General features: G+C 43.0%; 1 protein-coding gene and 1 pseudogene across 1 annotated transcript in view; one reads left to right on the plus strand and one right to left on the minus strand.

Annotated features, from left to right (window-relative positions):
* LOC149432724 (hemicentin-1-like) overlaps window positions 1–20761 on the minus strand; it is a 51042-nt gene continuing 30281 nt past the window's right edge. Inside the window, exons 7-12 of the mRNA XM_089665027.1 lie at window positions 16555–16869; window positions 12546–12851; window positions 4682–4960; window positions 4192–4470; window positions 2776–2887; window positions 1–317 (exon numbers count right to left, since the gene is read on the minus strand). Coding sequence (XP_089521153.1) covers window positions 2811–2887; window positions 4192–4470; window positions 4682–4960; window positions 12546–12851; window positions 16555–16869 — 1256 coding nt within the window. The 3' untranslated portion in view covers window positions 1–317; window positions 2776–2810. The remainder of the gene's footprint in view (window positions 318–2775; window positions 2888–4191; window positions 4471–4681; window positions 4961–12545; window positions 12852–16554; window positions 16870–20761) is intronic.
* On the plus strand, window positions 10070–10157 carry LOC149432725 (U2 spliceosomal RNA; annotated as a pseudogene).

A 20761-nucleotide genomic window follows, 5' to 3' on the forward strand; every position in this document is an offset into this window, starting at 1 on the left:
TATAATAAAATATTAACTTTTATTCCAAGTAATTTAAAAACATCAGATAAAATCCATATATTGAGAAGGTGACCAGATGAAATGGAATACATTCACACAGAGGCAGGAGGACTGAGTTGTTGTAAAGATCTCAGGTAGGGGGCGGGTAAATGGACTGACTGGAGGTAACATCATCATTTCAAGGATTGGACACAGAGACATGTGCAGGTGGTAGCTGATAGAGGCTCAGGAAGGAAGTAGTGGCAATCAGGACAGCATTGCCGGGTAGGAGCCCTCTTCTCTGGTTTATGCAGCGCACAGGAGATTTTTCCAGAAACCTATATATTAAGAAAAAATGTATTTACCAAAGAGATTGTATGAATATGTCTATATTTTTTTTCTTTTTAATTCCATCCTATAAACACACCTGCAGGTTAGTCAGAGTTGTTGTGTATTTGCATGATTGTCACAAAATGCAAGCTTTCCATACTGTCGCAGGAAAATGAAATTGCAAGCTCCTAGGGGGTGGAGACTGATGTGAATGGTCTATGTACTGTCACGAGGAAGTAAGTATGAAAGCTCCTCAGGAATGGAGATTGATATGAACGGCGTGTGTACTTTCAAAAGGAAATGAAAATGCAAGCTCCTCAGGGGTGGAGATTGATGAATGCTCTCTGTACTTCTCTGTACTATCTCAAGGAAAAGGGATGAAGACTGATATGAATACTCTCTGTATTATTTCAAGGAAATGAGAATGCAAGATCCTCGGGGGTGGGGACTGATATGAATAGTCTGTAGTATCACGGGGAAATTTAAAATGCAAGCTCCTCAGGGGTGGAGATTGATGAATGCTCTCTGTACTTCTCTGTACTATCTCAAGGAAATGAGAATGCAAGCGCCTCAGGGGTGGAGACTGATATGAATACTCTCTGTATTATTTCAAGGAAATGAGAATGCAAGATCCTCAGGGGTGGAGACTGATATGAATAGTCTGCAGTATCACAGGAAAATGAAAATGCAAGCTCCTCAGAGGTGGAGATTGATGAATTCTCTCTGTACTATCTCAAGGAAATGACAATGCAAGCGCCTCAGGGGTGGAGACTGATATGAATACTCTCTGTATTATTTCAAGTAAATGAGAATGCAAGATCCTCAGGGGAGGAGACTGATATGAATAGTCTGTAGTATCACAGGGAAATTTAAAATGCAAGCTCCTCGGGGTGAAGATTGATGAATGCTCTCTGTACTTCTCTGTACTATCTCAAGGAAAAGGGATGAAGACTGATATGAATACTCTCTGTATTATTTCAAGGAAATGAGAATGCAAGATCCTCGGGGGTGGGGACTGATATGAATAGTCTGTAGTATCACAGGGAAATTTAAAATGCAAGCTCCTCAGGGGTGGAGACTGATGAATGCTCTCTGTACTTCTCTGTACTATCTCAAGGAAATGAGAATGCAAGCGCCTCAGGGGTGGAGACTGATATGAATACTCTCTGTATTATTTCAAGGAAATGAGAATGCAAGATCCTCAGGGGTGGAGACTGATATGAATAGTCTGTAGTATCACAGGGAATTTTAAAATGCAAGCTCCTCAGGGTTGAAGATTGATGAATGCTCTATGTACTTCTCAAGGAAAACGGATGGAGACTGATATGAATACTCTGTATTCTCTCAAGGAAATGAGAATGCAAGATCCTCAGGGGTGGAGACTGATATGAATAGTCTGTAGTATCACAGAGAAATTTAAAATGCAAGCTCCTCAGGGGTGGAGATTGATGAATGCTCTCTGTACTTATCTGTACTATCCCAAGGAAATGAGAATGCAAGCACCTCAGGGGTGGAGATTGATATGAATAGTCTGTAGTATCACAGAGAAATTTAAAATGCAAGCTCCTCAGGGGTGGAGATTGATGAATGCTCTCTGTACTTCTCTGTACTATCTCAAGGAAAAGGGATGGAGAATGCTATGAATACTCTCTGTATTCTCTCAAGGAAATGAGAATGCAAGATCCTCAGGGATGGAGACTGATATGAATTGTTTGTAGTATCTCAGGGAAATGAAAACGCAAGCTCCTCAGGAGTGGAGACTGATATGAATACTCTCCGTATTATCACAGGGAAATGAGAATGCAAGCTCTTCATAGGTGAGACTGATATGAAAGGTCCCTGTACTGCCACAAGAAAATAAAATGCAAGCTCCTCAAGGGCGAGACTGATATGAATGGTTCCTGTACTGCCACAAGAAAATGAAAATGCAAGCTCCTCAAGGGTGGAGACTAATATGAACAGTCTACGTATTGTTCGAGAAGCGAGAATGCAAACCTCTCTAGGGTGGACACAGAAGTGAATGTGCTCCATCCTATAGTTTGTTGGTGGTGAATAATTCAATAAAAAGTTACTAGGAAAACAAACAAAATTTGCCAAGCTTTAAAACATTCACAGTTCAATATATGTTCTGTAAAATCCATCACCCTGTGGATTCTAAGGGACTTTGCGTTTTACCAGCTCCACTGACCCGCTTCAGCCATTGCCAGGGCTATGAATTGCCACCATAGAATTGTTTGCATCATGGAGAATACAGTAGGATTTGTTGGACACCCTTGCTCTGCTTTGTAACCACCATAAAAAAAAAAAAGAGAACTAAAAACTGGATTGTAAGATATAACCAGTGCAGTCATGAAGAGATAACCGAGAAAGCCAAAGGGGAACCCCATCCACTAGCCTGAACCCAAAACTGTTTTTACTTGTGGGTGGTCTCGGCCTTTAAGGGTTGCAACATGAAGATATGGTTACCTGTCTGCCATCATAGGCTATTTCCAGACAGACCATCACTGGCCAAGCAGAATTCCTCCCAGTAGAGTAATCATCACCATACTATATGTGCTGGTGGCCCGGATTGTGGCATCTATATGGGTAAGAAAAGAGAATTATTCATTCAATCAAGTTGGATAACTGAGTTCTACCTTCATTTAGAAATGTTAGGATTATAGGTGTGTGGTTTGAAAAAAAAAAATACTACATGGGGTGTTTTTTTTGGCTTTTATATAAAGGGATGTATGTATGTGATTTTGCAGATCCGGGTAGGGGGCATGTGCGCCCCTACCCGCGCTGCCATTCGCGACCTCAGCTGTCAATCACTGGGTCCCAGCCAGTGATTTCTCACCGGCACCCGGGGATCACCGAGTTTCTTCGACGGGGGAGAGACCTGTGTATAGACAACACAGATCTCTTCCCTGTCTGCTCCTGCATAGCAGAGCCATACAAAGCAGTGTGCTTACAGTGAAGCACACACAGCCCAGTATGTAAAACGGCACACAGTTAACCCTTTGATGGCCTCAGGTGTTAACCCCTTCCTGCCCAGTGCCAGTGCTTTTTATTAGCACTGATCACTGTATTGGTGTCACTGGGGATGTCAGTGACACCAAGTCAGTTCCGCCCCAGTGTCAGAATGCCCGCCGCAGTCTTGCCATTTCTAGTAAAAAAAAAAAAAAAAAAAAAAGAAAATCCCAGTATACAGTATATACTGCCATTTGTAGATGCTATAACTTTCATGTAAACCAATTAATTTACACGTGTTGGGATTTTGTTTTAGCAGACATGTCGCAAAATACATTTTGGCCTAAATTTAGACCGAAATTTGGTTTTTATTTTAATTTTAATTTTTTTTTTACTGGACGTTTTATAGCAAAAAGTCAAAAATACTGTTTTTTTTTTTTTCTCAAAATTGTCTTTTTTTTTTTTATTATTTATAGCGCACAAAAGACCAAATACCACCGAAAGAAAGCTCTATTTCTGGGAAAAAAAGGATGTACGTTTTATTTGGGTGCAGCATTGCATGACCGCGCAATTGTTAGTAACGCAGTGCCGTATCGCAAAAAATGGCCTGGTCAGTAAATCCTCTGGAGGGCGAGTGGTTAAAGTAGAACTAAACCCAGAAGAGTGTAGGGGGTTACATCACACTGTTCAGAATGTGTATGTTGGAGCAGGGGCGGACTGACCATTTGGAAACTCGGGCACTGCCCGAGGGCCCGGGGTCAGTAGGGGGCCCCATGAGATGCCCCTGGTACCTTTTTCATAGCCTTTTTTGAGTTTGGGCAAGGACACAGGGGCCCCATGATCCCCTATTGTCCGGGGGCCCCATGAGTTGTCAGTCTACCCCTGTGTTGGAGTCACCGGTGACACCAACCAGAGTTTTGTGCTACAACTTACCATAGACATGGAGCTGGAGGGACCCCAAACTCCAGTAGGCTGCGTTGGATATGTTGCAGCTATAGTTTCCACTGAAGGTCCTGCTGGTTGCTATTATCTGGAGATTCTGATTCCCATCCGATAGATTGTAAGCGCTGGTATTAACTATAGGCTGCCCATCCTTTGTCCATGTCAGTGCCTCAGTGTAACCACTAGAGGTGCTGCAGCTTAGATTTACAGCAGTGCTGCTCCCGCTCACCACATGGGGCGACTGGGTCACCGTAACATTCCCCACCGGGTCTGTTGAATAAAAGACATAATGTATTTTAGAAATTGAAAAATAAAATCTTCCTTGGGCTCTAACCCACAGCCAGATATCAGAACCACCCAGTTGTCAATGAACAAGGCCGCTAGCTTGTGTAGGGTTCGGGTTTTCATGCTGTCACTCACTGAGAGATATTTTTTTACTGTTAATTGGTGACACCAACCAGACTTTTATGCTACAACTTACCATAGACGCGGAGCTGGAGGGACCCCGAACTCCAGTAGACTGGGTTGGATATGTTGCAGCTATAGTTTCCACTGAAGGTCCTGTTGGGTTGCATTATCCAGAGAGTCTGATTCCCATCCAATAGATTGTAAGTGCTGGTATTCACTATAGGCTGCCCATCCTTCGTCCATATCACTGAGTCAGTGTAACCACTAGAGGCGCTACAGCTTAGATCTACAGCAGTGCTGCTCTCGCTCACCACATTGGGCGACTGGGTCACCGTAACGTTCCCCACCGGGTCTGTTGAATAAAAGACATCATTTATTTTAGAAATTGAAAAATAAACTCTTTATTGGGCTGTAACCCACAGCCAGATATCAGAACCACCCAGTTGTCAATGAACAAGGCTGCTGTGTAGGGTTCGGGTTTTCATGCTGTCACTCACTGAGAGGCTTCCTCCTCTTGTGTTTTGAAAACATGTCCTTGCAGTGTATCTGGGGAGGCTGCTGCCTTGAGGTTGTGTTAGAGACCGACCTCTACCTGACAATGTAATACACAGGTGTCAAACACAAGGCCCGCATGCTGGCCCTTGCACCTCTCCTGCAGGTACCCCCTTGTCTCTGCCCCAGGGGCGGACTGACAACTCATGGGGCCCCCGAGCAATAGGGGATCATGGGGCTCCTGTGTCCTTGCCTAAACTCAAAAAAGCCTATGAAAAAGGTACCAGGAGCATCTCATGGGGCCCCCTACTGACCCTGGGCCCTCGGACAGTGCCCGAGTTTCCAAATGGTCAGTCCGCCTCTGCTCTGCCCTCACCTTGTCTCAGCAGTCGTCAGCAGACAGGAGAATAGAACTCCTCTGCCAAATCCTGCACCCCTCAGTGCAGCTGCAGCACCCCCTCATCTCTGCCTCCCCTGGTCTCAGCACTCAGCAGACTCTGGTAACTGACTCCACTCCTCCTCTGGTCCTCCTCCAGACCCTGCACTTTCTGCTTTTCAGGTTTGCCCCAAAGGGGGTGCATACTGATGTTAGGGAGGGTGTGGGACAGAGGCGGACTGACAACTCATGGGGCTCCCGGGCAATAGAGGATCATAGGGCCCCTGTGTCCTTGCCTAAACTCAAAAAAGCCTATGAAAAAGGTACCAGGAGCATCTCATGGGGCCCCCTACTGACCCTGGGCCCTCGGACAGTGCCCGAGTTTCCAAATGGTCAGTCCGCCTCTGCTCTGCCCTCACCTTGTCTCAGCAGTCGGCAGCAGACAGGAGAATAGAACTCCTCTGCCAAATCCTGCACCCCCCAGTGCATCTGCAGCACCTCCTCATCTCTGCCTCCCCTGGTCTCAGCATTCAACAGACTCTGGTAACTGACTCCACTCCTCCTCTGGTCCTCCTCCAGACCCTGCACTTTCTGCTTTTCAGCTCTCCCCCCAAAGGGGGTGCATAGTGATGTTAGGGAGGGTGTGGGACAGGGGCGGACTAACAGCTCATGGGGCCCCCGGGCAATAGGGGATCATAGGGCCCCTGTGTCCTTGCCTAAACTCAAAAAAGCCTATGAAAAAGGTACCAGGGGCATCTCATGGGGCCCCCTACTGACCCCAGGCCCTCGGGCAGTGCTCGATTTTCCAGTCCGCCCCAGGTGTGGGATTCTTGACAGCTGATGTAATGGGGGGGTGGGCTGCTCTGGACATCTACTCTTACAGATACAACCGGCCCTTTGAGGGCAACCATAATGCTGATACAGCCCGTGATGAAATAGAGTTTGACACCCCTGATATAATAGATTCCACCAACAAAATCTCATCTATGGCTCCATTTTCGGCACAGCATCTCAAACTTAGTGGGACTGACCGCACCGGACTGCTCTGTCACTGAATGAAACATGCCACGGGTAAACCCTTTGGAACAATGATGGTCAACTTTTTTAATATGGAGGACCTCCAGTGCGGTCTACGACATCACCAAAGGGATCCAAATAAATTCAGCGAATATTCAGGCTGCATTCACACCTGAGCGATTTTCTGCTCTAAAATGCTCAACAAGCCAAATCCCATTCATTTCAATGGCCCCTGTTCACATATGAACGTTCTGTCTCCTGAAGCAAAATACCAGTCACTTGGAAATGTACATGAGCTTCTTCTTGGCAGATTACAAGCGTTTTTAGCCCCATAGACTTCAATAGAGACGCCAGAAAATGTGTGACTTGAGTGTTTTACGAGCATTTTGTTGAGTGTTTTCTGCCTAAACAGCAGCTCTCCACCCCTTTATTTCCTCCACCGAGTGCTTTCTGTTGGCTAAACAAAAATGCCTGAAGCTGTAAAACGCGTGTAATACACTTCTAAGAACGCTCAGAAACTCTCAAGTAAAAGCGCCAGTAAATCTTGACGCTCAGGTGTGGATGCAGAAACACAAAGGGTCAAAGTCTAAGTAAAATATTAAATGTGTCGCGCTCCTCAATATTATATAGTGATATATAATAATATATAAATATAAAAAATAAATAAATAAATAAATTTAAATCTAAATGAATCCATGGTGATAGAATTTAAAAAACTCCTAGTGCTATTTTTGATTAACCATATTAATGAAATAGATAATGTGAAAAAAGCAGATAAATTCAAATTATATAGACACAGTGTTAATCAAATCAGGTAAACTGAAAAAAACCCCATACGTAGTGGTATGTTATGTGCAAAGCTTATATGTCTAAGACTATGGGCATGATATAAGAGATGGTCAGAGACTGCCGACATGATACAAGAGATGGTCAGAGACTGCCGACATGATACAAGAGATGGTCAGAGACTGCGGACATGATATAAGAGATGGTCAGAGACTGCGGAAGTCATACAGGAGATGGTTAGAGACTGCGGACATGATACAAGAGATGATCAGAGACTGTGGACATGATACAAGAGATGGGCAGAGACTGCAAATATGATACAAGAGATGGGCAGAGACTGCGGACATGATACAAGAGATGGGCAGAGACTGCAGACATGATACAAGAGATGGTCAGAGACTGTGGACATGATACAAGAGATGGGCAGAGACTGCAAATATGATACAAGAGATGGGCAGAGACTGCAGACATGATACAAGAGATGGGCAGAGACTGCAAATATGATACAAGAGATGGGCAGAGACTGCGGACATGATACAAGAGATGGGCAGAGACTGCAAATATGATACAAGAGATGGGCAGAGACTGCGGACATGATACAAGAGATGGGCAGAGACTGTGGACATGATACAAGAGATGGGAAGAGACTGCGGACATGATACAAGAGATGGGAAGAGACTGGACATGATACAGAAGATGGTCAGAGACTGCGGACATGATACAGGAGATGGTCAGAGACTGCGGACATGATACAAGAGATGATCAGAGACTGCGGACATGATACAAGAGATGATCAGAGACTGCGGACATGATACAAGAGATGGGCAGAGTCTGCGGACATGATACAAGAGATGATCAGAGACTGTGGACATGATACAAGAGATGGGCAGAGACTGTGGACATGATACAAGAGATGGGCAGAGACTGTGGACATGATACAAGAGATGGGCAGAGACTGTGGACATGATACAAGAGATGGGCAGAGACTGCGGACATGATACAGGAGATGGGCAGAGACTGCGGACATGATACAGGAGATGGGCAGAGACTGCGGACATGATACAGGAGATGGGCAGAGACTGCGGACATGATACAGGAGATGGGCAGAGACTGCGGACATGATACAGGAGATGGGCAGAGACTGCGGACATGATACAGGAGATGGGCAGAGACTGCGGACATGGTACAAGAGATGGGCAGAAACTGCCGACATGATACAAGAGATGGGCAGAGACTTCGGACGTGGTACAAGAGTTAGGCAGAGACTACAAACATGATGCAAGAGATGGTCAGAGACTGCGGACGTGGTACAAGAGATGGTCAGAGTCTGCGGACATGGTACAAGAGATGGGCAGAGACTGCGGACATGATACAAGAGATGGTCAAAAATTGTAGACGTGATACAGGAGATGGTCAGAGACTGTGAAAATGCTCTAGGAGTTGTTGGAGATTGGGGACATATTACATGAGACTGCTAGAGATCACCACTTTAACAGGGCAATAGGGAAACGCATGTGATGAATATGTGTAATACTCCCGCACTACCTGTGACCTATATACAGTATAAATACTAGTGCAGCCAGCTGCCAGGATCACGTGTTCCCACACTACAAGTAGATGCAATAGTAATTGGGCGCCGTGCTGCTACTATCCACAAACCTACAAATGTTGTAAAAGTATGTTAAAGTAAACACGTGATAACATATACAGTGCAAATAAATACAGAGATGAAACATAATGACTCCACCTGGGTAACGGTGTCAAGCTATACACGCATCTAGAAGACGGTGAAATACAAATAAAGAACATATTTTTGAATATTGTCCATCGTGCTGTAATATTTCTCTTAAAACACATACATGCGCAAATGACCCGTATTTCCATTTATTTTTATGAATAGCTTGACACAGGTGTAGTTTTTAGGGTATCTCATGATATTTATTTGCACTGGATGTGTGATAATATAGTATGGTTGATCAGATCTTCACCATGTCATTTGTTCTCATGTTGTATGAAAATTGAACCATGTTGTTGGATTTACTGTAGCTTTCACTACCAACCAATAAGTAGGCTGGAATTGTAAATGGAATTTTAGTATTGGCTGACTTTTCATGATCTTCCCATAACAGAGTGACCTGAGCTGCTGGAGGACCCTTCTCCATTCATTATCCAGCTCTCTATCCCAATAACATTCTCTGTGCTGATGGAGGACCCTGCTTCTCCATTATCTGGCTTTTCTTTCTTGATAATATTCCGTGATATTGGAGGAGAGTCTCTTCTACTTCCTCCAGGGGCGGACTGACAACTCATGGGGCCCCCGGGCAATAGGGGATCATGGGGCCCCTGTGTCCTTGCCCAAACTTAAAAAAGCCTATGAAAAAGGTACCAGGGGCATCTCATGGGGCCCCCTACTGACCCCGAGCCCTCGGGCAGTGCTTGAGTTTCCAAATGGTCAGTCCACCCCTGACTTCCTCTAATATAGAAGATCCTTCTCCATCTATTACCCCCGATACCTCAAAGGGACTGTCAACCAATAATGAAACCACTCCTGGCTTCTTATGCCTTGGATACTTTCAACAGTGAAGCCTCATTCCCATAATTCGTGGTTCTGTTGCTGTCCACTGGGGAGTTTTGGGTCTCCCACCGCCATCTTTGTGTGTTTCAGTAGGTATGATCTCACCAATAGAGTCCTGAAAGATAGAAGACTGTTGAGGTTTAACGCTTGTGAAAAGGACTACTGAGAAGGGGTCTTGGTTGTTATCAGACGTCGCCCATTGCATTAGCACCTTTGTCGCCTCTCAGCCTTTTGGCTAAGATCAAGTGTAGTATCTGTTCTTATCAGTTGCCTGGGATAGAACCCTGACTCCCTTCACCAATTGGCGAATCAGTTAGTAATCCCGGATGTAATTAGGTAGGAATGGTGAGAGTGGTGTGGGAGCCTTTTCCTCCCGGGTTGATTCTGGCCTGGTGCACCAGGCTTGTCCCCGATTGTAGACAAGGCCCTCCCTAAACTTTCTAAGTTCTGTTGCCTTTCTGATAGGGATGGGGCTGCACTGGTCTTGCCAAGGGCCGGTTTGAGAAAGATGCCTGCGTTGTATTGGACTGGTAGTCCAGGAGTGCCAAAATTCTAATGGTGAGGAGCTCACCTTGAGTTTTAAGCACTAATGGTCACTACAGCAATTCATGCTTTTTTTTCGCACCTGCCTCTAGGGCCGGCCTTTTGGCCAGGATGAGGATTTTTTTATTCCTGGCCCAATGGCCCTCCATAGTATCGCATTGCATTGCACTAAGCACTTGTCCACTTTCCCTTTTTTTTTTTAATGCTTATTTGTCACTTTCACTTCTTGCACAGCACTGTACGCAATTTATCACTTTCCCGATTAGTAGGGTGTAGGCCCTTTGGCCAGCCATGAAAGTCTTGGGTGGGGCAGTCATGTGGTCTTTTGGTCAGGTTCTCCCCTTCGGGGGAACCCCACACTGTGTGCACTTTTTCCCGATTTAGTAAGGTGTAGGCCTTTGGGCCTGCCCTAAAAATCTTGGGTGGAGCAGGTATGTGGTCTTTTGGTCAGGTTCTCCCCCTCCCATGGTGTCTCCCTTCGGGGGGAGCCCCACACTCTACTCGGGGTGGCCTTGCTTCGGCAGGCCTTCTGAAGAAAGAGGTCCCCCTGGTTTTGGCCAGGTGGACCAGTGAGTGCCTTAGTCCCTGTCAGGAGCCTTGTACCCCGATGGATCAGTGCTTGGGCCCTTTCTCTTCGGAGGAGAGCCAGACGTGCACTTTTTTGTGTGCTTTGCCTTTTGTGCACTCACTTTTTTTTGCACTGGGTGCTGGTTTTGTAAGTGTGTTCACTACACCGCGGGACTTCAAAAGAAAAAATAAAAATTGGCACCCTTCCTTTTCACACACCGCAGAATCCTTTAAGCACTATAATATCGGTTATGGGTCAACTAGTCCTTTAATATGCTCTGTGCTTCAGGAGAACACTACTCCTTTCATTATCTGATCCTTACATCTTGATATACTCTGCTGTCTCTGCATCTGGCAAAAATGTACCAAAACACAAAAATGGAAGCAGATATTGGGGTGTGTGTGTGTATGCACTCAACGGCCATTTTATTAGGTCCACCTGTTCAATTGCTTGGTAACACAAATTGCTAATCGGTCAATCACAAGGCAGCAACTCAATGCATTTAGGCATCTAGGCGTGGTGAAGACGACTTGAAGTTCAAACTGAGCATCAGAATAGGGAAGAAAGGGGATTTAAGTGACTTTGACCGTGGCATGGTTGTTGGTGCCAGACGGGCTGGTCTGAGTATTTCAAAAACTGCTGATTATTATTATTATACAGTATTTATAAAGAGCAAACAGTTCGCTCAGCTCTGTACATTACAGTGGGGGACAATACATGAGACAGTACAATAACAATACAGTGCAAAACACGAGGGGTACGAGGGCCCTGCTCCTTGGCGCTTACAATCTAGGAGAGAGGGGATAGTGGTACGGGAGGAAAAGCTGTGGGGGATGGAGTGGTAGGAAGAGTAGAGGAGATCGGCAGTTAGCAGAGGGTGGGGTAGGCTTCCCTGAAGAGGTGGGTTTTTAGGGTGCGCCTAAAGGAGAGGAGAGTGGGTGATAGTCTGATGGATTGGGGTAGGGAGTTCCAGAGGATGGCTGATGCCCTGGAGAAGTCCTGGAGGCGGGTGTGAGAGGAGGAGATAAGGGAACTAGAGAGAAGGAGGTCTTGTGATGAGCGAAGAGTGCGTTTTGGGTGGTATTTGGATATTAGGTCGGTGATGTAGCTTGGGGCAGAATTATGGACCGCTCTACTGGGATTTTCACACACAACCATCTCTAGGGTTTACAGAGAATGGTCCAAAAGAATATAAAAAATATCCAGTGAGTGGCAGTTGTGTGGAGGAAAATGCTTGCTGAGGTCAGAGGAGAATGGGCAGACTGGTTCGAGATGATAGAAAGGCAACAGTAACTCAAATAACCACTCGTTACAACCAAGGTATGCAGAATACCATCTGTGAACACATAACACGTCAAACCTTGAAGCAGATGGGCCACAGCAGCAGAAGACCGCACCGAGTGCCACTCCTGTCAGCTAAGAGCAGGCAACTGAGGCTTTTTTATGTAAAAATTGTCTACCAAGCCCTTAAAAATATTTCCTGTCTGCCGTGGACTAAAATAACGCATCTTCCACGAGAGCTAATTACCCCATGTCACAATATATTATACACTCAATGTAATGTAAAGTAACTCGCTTACCAAAGAATTTCACCTGAAATGACTTTGAGCCGGACAAAATAGTTGTTGTTGTCACAGAGATAGAATAGTTTCCTAAATCGTCATTGGTGGTATTATAAATTAGCAGAGATCCACTGTCTTGGAGGACCATTCGTTCTTTAAATCTTGGAGAAACATAGCTATATGTCTGTATTCTACTGACCAATGGGTTACCGTTGTAGTCCCAAAATATTCCTAATGGGTTGCCGTCATACCAGATGGTCAGACTGATATTTTCCCCCATTTTATATATGCCCGTGTCGTTACTTTGGATAGCCAGGAATCTGTCTGGTAAAACAAAGGGTACAGTTAAGTTTTGTCCACATTTCGGCAAACAAATACATGAAATTCAGAAACTAGGACACAAATAACCAAATATTCTCAGTATAAATCAGCGCAAAACACAAGTGTTACAATAATAAGTGAATATAAAATTATTATTTTATAAATAATTTTTAAAGTCCAGTGATAAATGTAAGTGACCACAAACCCGTGACATATAAAAACTAAAAAAATTAAAAAATGTTTTTTAAATTTATTTCATAAATCAAAAGTCCAGTGAGCCCCAAGAAAACTTTCTAAAAAATAAACTTCAGTGCTTCAAATAATTCTTCCACCAGTGCCGAAACCAACATAAACCGCACTCACCAGATAATGGTGATTAAAACCCCACCCACAGGGCGTTCTCAAGATGGTGGAAGAATTATTTGAAGCACTGAAGTTTATTTTTTAGAAAGTTTTCTTGGGGATCACTGGACTTTTGATTTATGAAATAAATTTAAAAATGTTTTTTTAATTTTTTTAGTTTTTATATGTCACGGGTTTGTGGTCACTTACATTTATCACTGGACTTTAAAAATTATTTATAAAATAATAATTTTATATTCAAAGTCCAGTGATAAATGTAAGTGACCACAAACCCGTGACATATAAAAATTAAAAAATGTTTTTTAAATTTATTTCATAAATCAAAAGTCCAGTGAGCCCCAAGAAAACTTTCTAAAAAATAAACTTCAGTGCTTCAAATAATTCTTCCACCATCCACCAGTGCCGAAACCAACATAAACCGCACTCACCAGATAATGGTGAGTAAAACCCCACCCACAGGGCGTTCTCAAGATGGTGGAAGAATTATTTGAAGCACTGAAGTTTATTTTTTAGAAAGTTTTCTTGGGGATCACTGGACTTTTGATTTATGAAATAAATTTAAAAATGTTTTTTTAATTTTTTTAGTTTTTTTATGTCACGGGTTTGTGGTCACTTACATTTATCACTGGACTTTAAAAATTATTTATAAAATAATAATTTTATATTCAAAGTCCAGTGATAAATGTAAGTGACCACAAACCCGTGACATATAAAAATTAAAAAATGTTTTTTAAATTTATTTCATAAATCAAAAGTCCAGTGAGCCCCAAGAAAACTTTCTAAAAAATAAACTTCAGTGCTTCAAATAATTCTTCCACCATCCACCAGTGCCGAAACCAACATAAACCGCACTCACCAGATAATGGTGAGTAAAACCCCACCCACAGGGCGTTCTCAAGATGGTGGAAGAATTATTTGAAGCACTGAAGTTTATTTTTTAGAAAGTTTTCTTGGGGATCACTGGACTTTTGATTTATGAAATAAATTTAAAAATGTTTTTTTAATTTTTTTAGTTTTTATATGTCACGGGTTTGTGGTCACTTACATTTATCACTGGACTTTATAAAATTATTATTTTATAAATAATTTTTATTCACTTATTATTGTAACACTTGTGTTTTGTGCTGGTTTATACTGAGAAAATTTGTTTTGGTTTATATACCTGTGCACAGCAGCATTTCACTTAAAATTGTTTGTTAGTAGATTGGTCCTGGGCGCTGTGTTTTTTCGATTTAAATAACCAAATATACCTATTAACTACTACTGTAGTGTATTTACCACAAGGCACTTGCCTAGGGTGGCATTTTTCAGGGGGGCAGCACCTCCCCCAGAAGAAAGGATGGTCGAAGGGGAACCAGGTGGGACCCGAGAGAGGCTGCGGGCTGCTGGATGGTGTATGTAGAGCCTAACTCTCTTTTCCGGGGATGTCCAGAGCTGTGAAGATAGGTGTCTTTCTCTCTATCACCAGGGGGAAGGGTAGTGAAAGGGCAGGGGTGTTGTTGGTCAATGTCAGGCTCTCTCCACGGGAGGGGGAAGGGGGTGGGTGTTGGTCGGTGTGCGTGGGGGCAGACAATTTTTGTGTTGCCTAGGGCAGCACAAAACCTAAATACACCACTGGTTGTGTGTTCCATGTCTTCACAAAACTGCTCTATGATAATATACTACGAACAACTACAACACCCAATGGCCCAGAGATGGCCATCTATTTCTCCATCTTCATTCTACTTGTTCTACTAGCAGGTTGCACTTTCTGGGTTCTTTTTTTCTTTTTTTATACTAGAAACATTGGTTTCCTTCATTTTTGCCATAGTTTAATCTGATAGTAAGCTGAAATAATTGCCTAGTTGCAAATATTCATCAGGATATTCTTTTCTCTACCTCAACCATTCAATACCATTCTATAGCATAAGACCTGAATGGTTGAATACTATAAAGTATAAGGTCAATCTTAACCATTTGCCGCCCGGCCAATGGCCGTTTGGCGGCTTCAAAAGTGTTGCTGCATTCCGGGTGCACGCCATTTGGCGTGTTCCCGCACATGCGCAGTTTGCGCTAATGCAGAGCGGCGCAGCAGCGTGATCTGTCACCGGCCGTGTACCTCAGACACGGCCGATGACAGATCCGAGTACCGGCTCCTGTTGTTGGTACCATGTGACCTGCTGTGACCAATCACAGCAGGTCACATGACAGTTGTAAACAATGGATGGCTTCTTTCATGCCATCCATTGTATACTAGTGCCCAGCTGTGAATGGTCACAGCAGGTCATATGCACATGTCATTTGATTGGCTGTGACCAAATCACAGCTAAGCACAAAAAAAAAAAAAAAGCTGAATGAATCGATTTCATTCAGGTAAATGCTTGCTTATAGCAAAGTAATTCTTTGCTATAAGCAAATTGTGTAAAAAAAAAAAAAAATACTGATCACTTCCCCAAAGTAGTACAATGTTACTATGGTAAAAATTTTAAAAAAAAATTTAAAAAAAGTAATAAAAAATTAAATATAATAAAAAAATTAAAATAAAAAAAATATATATTTTTTTTTTCATACTGTCACCAGTCAGTGTCCCTGTTCACCACCATGCCAGTTATATGATGACGCTGTACTGCACTGGTGACAGTATGTAAAAAAAAAAATAGTGAAAATAATTTTTTTAATTTTTTCATTTTCCGAAAAATTATGACAAAAAAAATACAACTTCAAAAAACTCGCCATGCCTCTTATGAAGTACGTCAGACTGTCTACTCTGCAAAAAGGGGTCATTTGGGGGATATCTGTACTGTTCTGACATTCTTGTACCTCAAGAAATTAGATTGGCTGTCAGTACTTCAGGATTGATCAATATTCAGATCTATACCATAGTTTGTGAACTCTATAACTTTCCTACAAACTAAATAATACATCCTAATTTGGGTTATTTTCACCAAAGACATGTAGCAGAATACATCTCGGCCTAAATTTATGAAGAACAATTATTTATTTGTAAATGTTTATAACAGAAACAAAGAAAAATGTGGGGTTTTTTTCAAATTTTTTGGTCTTTTTTTGTTAATTTAGCAAAAAATAAAAACCCCAGCGGTGATTAAATACCACCAAAAGAAAGCTCTAGTTGTGTGAAGAAAATGATAGAATTTTAGTTTGGGTACAATGTTGTATGACCGCGCAATTGTCATTCAAAGTGTGAGAGCGCTGAAACCTGAAAAATGGCCTGGGCAGGAAGGTGTAAAATTGCACGGTATTGAAATGGTTAAAGGCTCACCCCACCTTTTGGACCATGTTACATGCTACTCCCGTATTTAGTCAAGCATTGTAATTTTTAGCCAAGGGAAGCCAAAAGACTCACCTTTGACAACCACATCGAATGTGAAGGAGCCAGAATTGCCACTTGCATCGTTAACGGTGACCATGTATTCTCCAGAGTCTTCCATGGTGGAACCATTGATAAGTATATATTGTTTCTTTAGTGTCAGCCGATTCTTGTAGCTGGCAGCAATCGACTGGCCTTGGCTTCTCCATATAGCCACAATGTTGCTGTTGGCGGTCCATATAATCAGGCTGGGAGTTGAGTTGTAGGAAATGATCAGGTTGATGGGATCTCCGATCAGTACAGTTGGAGAAGGATCTGGACTTGTTATGTTTATCAGATCCATTCCATTGCCTGCAAATAGTTCACAAACCTAAAATGATAACATGTAATACGGTGGTATGGGATCTGCTAACTATAAAATCTACAGGTGAGCAAGGACAGAATGAGAGCCATTTTTCCAAGCAAATGGGCAACAAAAATTGGATGAAAATCACGCTGTTCGTAAACTCTGTGACTGTTTTCTCGTGTATTTGCACCCCTGTGCTAGGAATCCTGGGCAGCCAGCTAGGGGCCCAATCATGCCTGAACGCACTGCAAAGCATAGGTTTTGTGTAAACAAAAATTTAGGCACAGTTTTTTTTTTTTTGTTTTTTTTTTGGGGGGGGGGGGTGGTTTGGCAGGGTATTGCAACACCTATTGTGCATTGTGGTGTGTTCTAATTGAGCTTCGTTCTGAAGGTGCAATGGGGTGCCGTTTAAAATGAACGCATGCTACTACTCGGGCCAGTTAAAGTGGTTCTAAAGGCTCAAGGTTTTTTTTTTTTACCTTCATGCAGGTAAAAAACCTTCTCTGTGCATCAGCCCCCCCCAATACTCACCTAAGCCCCCTCTTGATCCAGCGATGTACACTGGAGTCTTGGCTATCCCAGGACTCTCTCACCTCATTGTCTGAGACAGAAGTGGGAGCCATCAGCTCCCACTGCTGGCAATCACAGCCAGTGAGCCAATGAGGAGAGGGAGGCGGCGCTAAGCCGCGGCTCCATGTGAATGGACACATGGAGCAGTGGGTGCCCCCATAGCAAGCTGCTTGCTGTGGGGGCACCCGACTGGAGGGAGGGGCCAGGAGTGCCGGCAGGGGACCCGAGAAAGGGAGGATCCGGACTACGCGGTGCAAAACCACGGCACACGGCAGGTAAGTATATATGGTTTTTTTTTTCTTAGAAAAAAAATAAGCCTTTACTTTACAAACTATGGAGCAGAGAGAAGCTAGCGTTTTAAAAAAAAAAAGGGTCACCAGTAGGAACTCCCAAAATTTAGCACAGCTTTCCTTTAAAGTAGAGATGGAGATTTACCTTCATTTCCTGTCCTATAGCCAATAGGAAGTGAGAGGCAATCCCTGCAAATTAAGGGAATTCCTTGGGGACCCCCAGGTCACCATAACTAGTGTTCCCATTGGAAAATGTCCACTTTTCATGCTCGTCTCCAGGACTTTTCCAGAGCTTCCCCCATCCTCTGGAACTCTCTACCCCAATTTATCAGACTATTGCCTACTCTGCTCACTTTTAGGCAATCTCTGAAAACCTATCTCTTCAGGGAAGCCTATACTGCCCTCAGCTAATAATGGAATCTTCTACTCCTCCTACCAGTCCATCTCCCACAGTTACTAACTTTTGTACCACTAGCCCCTCCCTTCTAGATTGTAAGCTCCCAGGATCAGACCCTCCTTTCCTTCTTGTATTGAACTGTATAGTTGCTGTATTGTCTCCCGTTATATTGTAAAGTGCTGAGCAAACTGTTGGCGCCATATACAGTCAGGTCCATAAATATTGGGACATGGACACAATTCTAACATTTTTGGCTCTATACACCACCACAATGGATTTGAAATGAAACGAACAAGATGTGCTTTAACTGCAGACTGTCAGCTTTAATTTGAGGGTATTTACATCCAGATCAGGTGAACGGTGTAGGAATGACAACAGTTTGCATATGTGCCTCCCACTTGTTAAGGGACCAAAAGTAATGGGACAGAATAATAATTATAATCAAACTTTCACTTTTTAATACTTGGGTGCAAATCCTTTGCAGTCAATTACAGCCTGCAGTGTGGAACGCATAGACATCACCAGACGCTGGGTTTCATCCCTGGTGATGCTCTGCCAGGCCTCTACTGCAACTGTCTTCAGTTCCTGCTTGTTCTTGGGGCATTTTCCCTTCAGTTTTGTCTTCAGCAAGTGAAATGCTCAATCGGATTCAGGTCAGGTGATGGACTTGGCCATTGCAGAACATTCCACTTCTTTCCCTTAAAAAACTCTTTGGTTGCTTTTGCAGTCTGCTTTGGGTCATTGTCCATCTGCACTGTGAAGCGTCCAATGAGTTGTGGAGCATTTGGCTGAATATGAGCAGATAATATTCCCGAAACACTTCAGAATTCATCCTGCTGCTTTTGTCAGCAGTCACATCATCAATAAATACAAGAGAAGCAGTTCCATTGGCAGCCATACATGCCCACGCCATGACACTACCACCACCATGCTTCACTGATGAGGTGTAATGCTTAGGATCATGAGCAGTTCCTTTCCTTCTCCATACTCTTCTCTTCCCATCACTCTGGTACAAGTTGATGTCGGTCTCATCTGTCCATAGGATGTTGTTCCAGAACTGTGAAGGCTTTTTTACATGTCGTTTGGCAAACTCTAATCTGGCCTTCCTGTTTTTGGGGCTCACCAATGGTTTACATCTTGTGGTGAACCCTCTGTATTCACTCTGGTGAAGTCTTCTCTTGATTGTTGACTTTGACACACATACACCTACCTCCTGGAGAGTGTTCTTGATCTGGCCAACTGTTGTGAAGGGTGTTTTCTTCACCAGGGAAAGAATTCTTCCGTCATCCACCACAGTTGTTTTCCGTGGTCTTCCGGGTCTTTTGGTGTTGCTGAGCTCACCGGTGCGTTCCTTCTTTTTAAGAATGTTCCAAACTGTTGTTTTGGCCACGCCTAATGTTTTTGCTATCTCTCTGATGGGTTTGTTTTGTTTTTTCAGCCTAATGATGGCTTCACTGATAGTGACAGCTCTTTGGATCTCATCTTGACAGTTGACAGCAACAGATTCCAAATGCAAATAGCACACTTGAAATGAACTCTGGACCTTTTATCTGCTCATTGTAATTGGGATAATGAGGGAATAACACACACCTGGCCATGGAACAGCTGAGAAGCCAATTGTCCCATTACTTTTGGTCCCTTAACAAGTGGGAGGCACATATGCAATCTGTTGTCATTCCTACACCGTTCACCTGATTTGGATGTAAATACCCTCAAATTAAAGCTGACAGTCTGCAGTTAAAGCACATCTTGTTCGTTTCATTTCAAATCCATTGTGGTGGTGTATAGAGCCAAAAATGTTAGAATTGTGTCCATGTCCCAATATTTATGGACCTGACTGTAATTCCTGTATAATAATAATAACTTTTCTGGGACAACCCAAAATGTGTGATTTTTTTTTTTTTTTTTTTTTTTTTCCTTTCACTTTCAATAATAACGATGAATAGGACAAATAGAGAGGGTGGATCTCTTTAACGGGGAGGGGGGGGGCACAGACCACAATAAAAACTGATTAGTATTCGAATCCCTCTCCACACCATTTTGAGCTGAAAAAAAAGTTTTGCCTTTTAGTCATACTTTAGGGATCAAAGAGTTTCAAAATGTTTAAATGCAATGCCTAAACTTTTCACTTTTTTTTTTTTTTTTTTTTTTTTTTTACTTTTTGACATTTCTTTTTCCTTTGTTTTAGTGATTATGAATTACAACATTACTGTTCAAGCAACTCAATGAAAGGTAAGAGGAAATGTATCTTTTCTATATGCATAGCCGATATTGTTCTCAGGTTATTTTTTTTTTTTTGTTGTTTAATATGTTGCCACCTAATGACCACCATTTTTGTATTTGTGTTATCTTCTGCATTCCCTCCCCCTCCTTGTGATGTAATTTCCTATGTCTGGGCTTCTCTACTCCTTCCTCCTAAAAGAACACACTGGGGATAGGAAAAGTCAATGCTCCATTTTTGACCATCTTTTGACACTTCTACAGTATCTCACGTCTACAGCATTTTCTTCTATTGCCTCAAGTGTTCTGCATGCATTAGAGACATTTGTGAATTTCAAGTTGTTTGACGAGTTCAGCTTTCTGACGAAGGTTGTCCTTCGAGAGTGTCTCTACGATATTCAGGCCAGGCTTGGAGGTCTC

This window comes from Staurois parvus, unplaced genomic scaffold (assembly GCF_062004578.1).
Source record: "Staurois parvus isolate SC_StPar_1 unplaced genomic scaffold, SC_StPar_1.0 ptg002113l, whole genome shotgun sequence".
NCBI lineage: Eukaryota > Metazoa > Chordata > Amphibia > Anura > Ranidae > Staurois > Staurois parvus.